Source organism: Euleptes europaea, chromosome 18, assembly GCF_029931775.1.
Source record: "Euleptes europaea isolate rEulEur1 chromosome 18, rEulEur1.hap1, whole genome shotgun sequence".
Lineage (NCBI taxonomy): Eukaryota > Metazoa > Chordata > Lepidosauria > Squamata > Sphaerodactylidae > Euleptes > Euleptes europaea.
The window spans coordinates 9,723,354-9,731,719 of NC_079329.1; the positions used below are offsets into that span (position 1 = coordinate 9,723,354).

At 51.2% G+C, this 8,366-nt stretch overlaps 1 protein-coding gene across 1 annotated transcript; it reads right to left on the bottom strand.

Moving 5' to 3' along the window:
- Positions 1 to 719: 719 nt before the first annotated feature.
- PRR14 (proline rich 14) lies at positions 720 to 8,101 on the bottom strand. Its single transcript, XM_056863013.1, has 11 exons — positions 7,989 to 8,101; positions 7,631 to 7,898; positions 6,499 to 6,629; positions 6,152 to 6,407; positions 5,999 to 6,048; positions 5,652 to 5,740; positions 4,059 to 4,800; positions 3,676 to 3,787; positions 3,455 to 3,561; positions 2,034 to 2,105; positions 720 to 1,029 (listed from the first exon to the last, which is right to left on the bottom strand). Exons 1-11 carry the CDS (start codon positions 8,084 to 8,086, stop codon positions 780 to 782), a joined length of 2,175 nt encoding a protein of 724 aa, XP_056718991.1. The 5' UTR covers positions 8,087 to 8,101; the 3' UTR covers positions 720 to 779.
- Between the last annotated feature and the right edge of the window lie 265 nt (positions 8,102 to 8,366).

Genomic DNA, 8,366 nt, shown 5'->3' on the forward strand with positions numbered 1-8,366 from the left:
TAAATGGAAGACCCAAACTAACTTTGCAAGGTTCTCAGCTGTTTGTAGACTGTAAGTTTTGCCACCCAGCATGGACGTATTCTCCTTTTTCAGACTTGGCACCTCTTCCCTTTGTCTGTTTCATTTCCTGTCCCATAACAAGCCTGCTGCTTTTTCTTAACGTGTTCCTTTGGACTTTCCAACCAATAGACCCGGAAATTGCCTTACATTCATGTTTTGTTTTTGGGGAGACAGAAACCCCAGAGTGGGTACTTGTTCCCCACCTGGTCAGGCACATCACTTCCTGGCAGATGACACAATTGATGTAGGGCGCTGGATGGAATAGATCTCTCCACCACACCCCGCCAAGCAACGAGAGGCACCAGCAGCCTAATTGTGCGTATGAAGAGCAAAGAGAGGGGGCAGGTTCATGACACCACAAACATTCTTCCTCTTTCACTTGGTGAACCAAAGAGCTGAGTGAGAGAGGCATGACACGATGCCAAAGCAGGCAGCTTGGTGATTGGCCAGGCAGCACTGAGTGACACCAAAACCCAGTTTTCATAGGCATAGTGTCCATGTTTTGCGTATGATCTCGGATCCACAGAGGATGAGGCAGCAGTAACAGAAGACCAATTTTCAGGATGGAGAATGAAGACAGGTGACACCAGGAGTGGTGATGGCTGTTTGAAAGAAACTAGTTCGGAGAAGCTGTACTTCTGGGGGGCGGGGTGGACAGGAGTGCAAAGGATCCTAAGGTGGCTACCCTTTCCTCTTTACAGCTGCCAGATCTGTGCAGCTCAGCATTCTTCTTCCTCAGACAAGGCGTCCAGCTCTGCCAGCCGCTGCCGCAACATCTCCTCCAGCTCAGGCGGCCGTGGCTGAACCCTCCGTCCCCCTGCTCGGTGCCCCCCTCGGGAACGGGTTTTGCGTGGTTTGCGGGGAAGGCCTCCCTCCCGGAACTCCATGGCTCTCTTTAGCTTGCGTTGGCTGGTGAAGACGAGCGCCCCATTACGCTCCAGTGGCACCTCAAAGATGGTCTCAAATGACCTGTGGGTATAGGCACATCAGGTAAGAGGCAGGGAATCTCTGAGAGACTCTAGCTCAAGGCTAGCCTGGTCTGTATAAAGGACCAATAAGTGAAGATCAGCTACAAAATGCCCTCCTGAAATGCTGTGTCTGGAATAAGTTATGCAACCATATAGACACAATATGTGTAAGGCTCTGGTTACAACACTTGGGTTGCTTTAGAAATCAGAATATACCAACTACATCGAACAATGGCACAAAGAAGAGTTAAGCATGAAAGAAGTTTGGAAGGTGTCGGGATAAAAAGCCTTGGAAGAATCCAGAATGCCACATATTATTTTAATACCATCTCTGTTCGGAAATGCTGGTTCTCAAACAGTAACACCCTTCCTTACCTGTACTTGCCAATATACTAGAGGCTCAGAAATTAGATAACGGTTTTTACAACTTTTGTCTAAATCCTAGTCCCCTGTATCTCCCCCATCCCTTTTTTGGCATACATTTTGCAGATTCACAGAACATACTTAGATTATAAAATTAGTGTTCACTGCTTTTAGTTCCTGAAGGAGAGTTCTGGGTTCCAGGCCAACCACTATTTGGCAGAAGAAGAGGAGGAGGAGGAGGGGGAGTTGGTTTTTTATATGCCGACTTTCTCTCCCAATTAAGGGAGAATCAAACCGGCTGACAATCACCTTCCCTTCCCCTCCCCACAACAGACACCCTGTGAGGTAGGTGGGGCTGAGAGAATGTGACTTGCCCAAGGTCACCCAGCTTGCTTCATGTGTAGGAGTGGGGAAACAAATCCAGTTCACCAGATTAGCTTCCGCCGCTCATGTGGAGGAGTGGGGAATCAAACCCGGTTCTCCAGATCAGACTCCACCGCTCCAAACCACCGCTCTTAACCACTACACCACGCTGGCTCTCTTTCAGGCTGACAGTGTGTGTCCGTGCACAGACAACAGTCTTATTGAAAGCCTCAGTGTCTGGGGAAAGGGCAGAAGCCTTGCGACCTCTGAAGACCTCACCTCTTCTCCGTGGGTGTACGATAGTTTTTGTTTGTGTAGATCTCCTCTAAGCTGAATTCCTTTTTGTTTAGCCTGTTAAAAAGAGAAACAAAAACTCATCATCCAGAGGATCCTTTGCCCAGTGCCAAAAACAGCATACTCTTCAAAGCAGGGGAATGGATGCCTAATTCCGCTGTATGCCAAGACAGCATTCTCTTGCCCTCCAAGCTCACACTTCCCATGGCTCTCAGCTTACGTTCAGTCTTGCTCTACAAGGTCTCATTCCTCCAGTACCTTCTGAAGATGCCAGGAGCCTTGGCTCCAACGCCTTCCCCGTTTGCAATTCACATTATCCAGAGCTCTCAGAAACGCTCATCTGTAACCCATGAACTACAGTACTTGAGAGTCCTTGTTACTGGTCTCTATTAGAGAGCTAGGTGTAATGGAGAGCCAGCGTGCTGGAGCGGTTAAGAGAGGTGGGTTCTGATCTGGAGAACCGGGTTTGATTCCCCACTCCTCCACAGGAGCGGCAGAGGCTAATCTGGTGAACTGGATTTATTTCCCCACTCCTACACATGAAGCCAGCTGGGTGACCCTGGGCCAGTCACAGCTCTCTTTGAGCTCTCTCAGCCCCACCTACCTCACTGGGTGTCTGTTGTGGGGAAGGGAAGGCGATTGTAAGCCGGTTTGATTTTGCCTTAAGTGGTAGAGAAAGTCAACATAAAAAACAACTCTTCTTCATTCATCATTCAAACTACTGTTAATATTGCAAGCGTAGCAAGCGATGGTTTTGGCGAGTGCAGTAAGCAAGGGTGGAGCATCCTAGTCAATAATAAAAGGAGGGATCCCACCTTCATCCACGTTTAATTGAAACCCAGGTGAGCAGCTCTAAAACTGGTAGACAGCCATTTGTTTTTGCCTCCGTTTCTCTCTTGACCATCACCCTCGGCCCCACTATATGCACATCTGCCCCAAGCCTATACCCTGCCAGATCCCATCTCTTTTCCAAGAAGAAGAGTTGGTTTTTATATTCCGACTTTCTCTACCACTTAAGGAAGAATCAAACCGGTGTACAATCAACCAACCACCTTCCCTTCCCCACAACAGAGCCCCACCTACCCTGTGAGGTAGGTGGGGCTGAGAGAGCTCTCAGAGAACTGTGACTAGCCCAAGGTCACCCAGCTGGCTTCATGTGTAGGGGTGGGGAAACCAACCCAGTTCATCAGATTAGCCTCCGCCGCTCCTGTGGAGGAGTGGGGAATCAAACCCAGTTCTCCAGATCAGAGTCCTCCGCTCCAAACCACTGTTCTTAACTACTAAACCAAGCTCTGTGGAACACAATTCTTCCCAGGCCTCGTCGTTTCATTTCAAAACCCCACCTCTCTTCCATGACCAGCAAAGCCCTGCCCCTTCCATCTTAACCCTCCTGTAGACATTCTCACCTGACAGGCCGGGGAAGCCCCATAGGTGTGAGGTTTGCCTGCTGCCTGGCAGGCGTCCTACGGATCCTTATGCAGGAGACTTTTCCTGCTGTGGTTTCTTGGGAACCCTGGAGAGAGAGAAGTGAGCTACAAGGCACGTTCATGCAAAATAATAATAAATCTGCCCCCCCAAATAAAGCCTTCTTCTACAGCCACTCAAGCACCTCCCCAGTGTGACTGACCTTCATCTCGGACTCTGAAAGCATCATCTGCTCCGATGTGAGCATCTCTGAATTAGCCACGTTCAGGCCAACACTGGGTATTCTCTGTCCGTCATCAGAAGGGGAAAGGTCCCTACAAAGGCAGAGGAGAAATGGTACAAGTGGGGAAGCATGTCCTAGACATTCCCAAGGATGGTACCAAGTTGTTTTCTGTTGCCCCAGGAGGTCGGCCAACGGGTTGAAATTAGATCAAAAGAGTTTCTGTCTAAACATTAGGAAGAACTTTTGGGAGGTGGTGAGCTCTCCTTCCCTGGAGGTTTTTAAGCAGGCTTTAAAAAGCGGAGCTCTACAAGACCCCCAAGGAACAGCAAGCAAGGGTAAAGGAAGGGAAAAAGAGGTTTTACCTGGAATGAACTGGGTTGGATTCAAGGCAGAAGGAAGGCACAGGGGAGGAGCAGGAGGAACCATCACGACGGGGAGTGTGCACAGAGGGACTGATCAAGAGGCGCCGGGGGGGTGGACTGAAGGGATACACCTCCTTGCGTAGACAGGGCAGGGCGGGACAGCCCAGCTCTCGGGATACCTCCAGGCTGCACACAGTGTGCCGTCGCCGTCGCAGCTGCGCAGGCAGGGAAAGAAATGTAGGGGAGGCTCGCCAAGAATGGGCCCCCGGAAAATCAGGGCAAGAGTAGCTGCGTCCCAGGCGGGGCTGGGGAGCCGGATCCCCTTCGCTCAGGCGCCACTGGTGGATCGGGGGACGCCCGCTCACCACCAGGTTGCCTGCCTCCGCCGCCTCCTCCTCTTCCTTCTCTTCCTGGTGGCAAGTCCTCTTCCGGGGGCGTGGCTCTGAAATAGCAATTTTGACTTCGATGTTGACTCTTCGGCGCGGAGTTCCTGGCTGGGCAGCTGCCCGATCCTCTATTTCCTGGGGACACGGTGGCAAGGAGGGCACCCCCTCGGCGGATGGAAGGGAGGGCTTGGACGGACTAAGGAAGATGTCGGCGAAAGCCTCCAGCTTGGACCGCATGCTCTGGAAGACGGGGGCCAGGCCCCAGTGCCGGAAACTAGGGACCACTGACGGACGTAACAGAGCTGTCACTGAAGGTGGCCAGGAGGAGGGCGGTTCAGCTGTTTCAGAAGGGGCACCTGATGGGAGGAAGAGCAGGAAAAAGGGAAAAGCCCAAAATGGATGGTCATTCACTAACATTATCATTCCTCTTAATCCTCATGGCTCAGTGCATCTTTCTCCTTTGCCTGCATGCAGTTGCTTGACTCACAAATCCCACAGCACCTTCTTTGCACACTTCGTACCTCTTGGCAGAGTTGTGCGTGATCAACTGACCTCCTCTGCCACATGCACTGATGCAAAGTGAACCCAAACTGCACTTTTAGGTTGAGGTCCGCAAAATTGGCTCACACTCATTTTGATTGCGGGAGCCCACGTTTGTTGTTTTTAAAGTTGCAAATTTTTCACACACATTTTGATTGTGAGAGTCAAGGGTTTTTGTAATTTTGTTTTTAAAGAGGTTGCAAATTTCTGTAGGAAGCATGTATAACCCAGGAAACCTAGATACAAGAAGAAGAAGAGTTGGTTTTTATATGCCGATTTTCTCCACCACTTAAGGGAAACTCAAACCGGCTTACAATCGCCTTCCCTTTCCCTCCCCACAACGGAAACCCTGTGAGGTAGGTGGGGCTGAGAGAGCTCTTAATAGAACTGTAACTTGCCCAAAGTTACCCAGCTGGCTTCATGTGTGGGACTGGGGAAACAAATCCAGTCCACCAGATTAGCCTCCGCCGCCCATGTTGAGGAGTGGGGAATCAAACCCAGTCCTCCAGATCAGAGTCCACCGCTCCAAACCACCTCTCTTAACCACTACACCATGCTGGCTCCCTACAAAAATCTTCCTCAACACTCGCCCAACCCCAAAGTGCCACCTTGCACATAAGAACAGACTAACAGAACATAGAGGCAAATCCAAAGATCCCCCTCTTACCTGTCTGATGTTTCTCATGTTTATCAGGAAGGGCAGCCTTTTCCACGTTGACAGCGGGTGTTTGGTGAGGCAAAGTCACTTGATGGCTACTGCGAAAGAGCAAAAACACAGGGAAAGTGATGGGCAGCCTTTGGCTCCTCGAGAACCAAGGTGCTGTTGGGAGACAAGGTGGCCGAAGAGACCATCCCTTTACACCACAAGGGAGCATCAGATGGTAACGAAAGGCATCGATGCTGAAGCCCTGGATGCCGGTGTGTTTTCTCGCTTCATCAATCTGCACTGCCCTGTTGGGGAAAGGTGGCACGGCCAACTTCGAGCCTCGGTTTGTTTTGTGAAGGCGCACTCACCTACAGGGGCACAGTAAGGTCTCCAGCGGCTCCTTGCCAGCACCGTCCTCCTGCCAGCAAGAAGAGACGTCTGAACTGAAACTTGGAACCAGGCCACTGCCCTCCCGCTCCCTCAACCCATTTCCCCTCCTCCCCAGTCCCCTCCCAACTCACTCTGGCTTGGCCCACAGAATGGTCTTCTAGGCTGATGGCCAGGATCTGCTGACGGGCCTTCTCCAGTGCCTTGGTCCCCTCGCTGCCATTTGCTAGGGGTTCCGTCTTCTGGAGGCGTTGCCTTTTGGCTTGCAGGCGCTCCAACTCGTGGCCTTGAGAGGGAGGCAGCCTCTGGGGCCACGGCTTCTGGCAAGCGTGAGCCAGCCTCTCCTGAGGCTCTTGACAGGACAAAGTGTGCCCCTTAGGAGGAGACGACCTGGGGGCAGGGAGAAGCAAAAGACAAGAGGGTTTCAAGTTAGGTGCCCAAGCCCCAGTCCTCTCCTCTGGTCTCTTGGGTCCTTGCTCACCTGGAGACAGTGCCGTGTTGACCCTTTGCCCGCCAGGAAGATCCAACTTCATTCATATTGGTGGATGGGAGGGGATTTCCACAGGGGGACCCAGGTGATCTCTGCACAGGTGAGCACCCTTGCGGGGCTTCCTGGGGAAAGCGAGACATCCCTCCAACTTTCAAACACCTTTGGAACAGGTAAAATCAGGGGCCTGCTCTCCTTCCCTTTCTCCATCCCAAGAAGTGACTTGTGGGGACAAATCCAGCTTTTGGGTTACACTAGTGGTTTCCAAACTTTTCGGGCCACCGCCCCTTTGGTTCCACAAACTCAACCCCAGTGCCCCCTACCCTATAAAAAGCATTGTTCAAAATAGGGGATTACATGACTCACTAAAGAAGATAATAACAATGAAAGTTCAAAACACATTTTTCAAAATTTTGATTTTTCAAAATCAAGTTAAAAAATTTTAGTTGAAATTTATTCAACAAAATTGATGAACTTGATCCAGCAGTACCAGCTGTCTGGAAAAAAAGATTCCGATAGTTTCCACCAAATTTGCCAGCATGGTGTCATAGCTTGATCTATTGTAAATTAGTGAACAACACATGCTGCCCCCTTGCCTCTTAGTGCCCCCCTAGGTAATCCCACCCCCCCCCAGGGGGTGGTACTGCCCACTTTGGGAACCACTGGGTTACACAAAAGCAGGCTGAGTGTTCCTCCACCAAATAGAAGAGCACCATATACCACAGAGCCCCATTCTCCTAACTGGGCAGCACAGCACATCTTGGGAGTGACATATTATGGGCAGACTCGGGAACCTGTGCCTTCACTCCTGTATTAACTCTTGAGAAGTGGGCAGGGAGTTCCTATCCACTGGCAGCCACAGCTGAGTCGGCAGTATACGGAGAATTTTGAGACAGCCTAGGGTGTTTGAAACAGATTTATAAGGTGAATCCTGCAGTGCGCAAACGAAGGAGCAAGCCCCAGAAGGTTTTGCCGCGGCGGTTCTGGGACAGGGCAGGATTCCCTCTGCAGAGGCCACGGGGAGGGAGCTACGAAACCGCTTCCTTCATCCTTATTCGCTTGAGGTCCCCTGTTTTATCACAGTCCACCCGATATCCCAGCCACTACTCTACAGCATCCTACTCACAGGCACTTGAGTTGTGGAGAAGTCCTCCAGATCCACAGCCAGCACTCTTCGCTGTTTCCTCTCCATGGGAGATGCCATATGCCACAGGATCACTCCCAGTCTGCCACAAGCTTCTCCGTTGCTCTCCACCACTGGTGGAGGCCCCTGCTGCAGCCGTTGTTTCTTGCTGGGTGACCTGTTTGCATCGCCGCATTCGAGGGAAGGCATGCTGCCTGGCTCCAGGGTTTCCCGGCAGACAGCGGGGGACCCTTGCGGATCAGGGGCAGGCCTGAAAATGTGAAATGATAACAGAGTTTCAAGGCTGCGACGGCAGCTGCTCCCTCCCTTGAATTTATAGGCAGACTAACTCTTCTCTCACCTGTACACCATGATTCTTCGTCGCCTCACCTGCTTTTTACAGGCAGGCCCTGGCTGGGGGTCTCCCTCTGAAGCTTCAGCCAAAAGGGGGCACTCCATGGCTGGTTCCAGGAAGCAGAGATCTTGCCCCCACTCCCCTGGGATCAGGGGTTTGGCGGCCGGCCCACCAAGTCTTCATTCCTCACCTCTCTGCTTCAGGGTGCGGTGGGAGAAAAAGAAACCAGACTCAAGTCATCACCTTCTTACAGACCAATGATGCAGCTCTGCCTCATCCACATAAAATGCTCTTTTACTTGAGATTAATCTAGAATATATCCAGCCCCCAGCTCTCTTCTTGTAATCCACAATTACAGTTATAGTTCCATCTTTTATAAATTGG

What these genes read in the sequence shown, in the direction of transcription:
- PRR14 (XM_056863013.1), bottom strand. Translation starts at nt 8,086, where the DNA reads ATGGAGTGCCCCCTTTTGGCTGAAGCTTCAGAGGGAGACCCCCAGCCA. An exon ending in CGAAGAATCATGGTGTACAG is followed by an intron (nt 7,899 to 7,988) that starts GTGAGAGAAGAG and finishes TCACATTTTCAG; the next exon opens with GCCTGCCCCTGATCCGCAAG. An exon ending in TCCAACCCAGTTCATTCCAG is followed by an intron (nt 3,788 to 4,058) that starts GTAAAACCTCTT and finishes CTGCCTTTGTAG; the next exon opens with GGACCTTTCCCCTTCTGATG.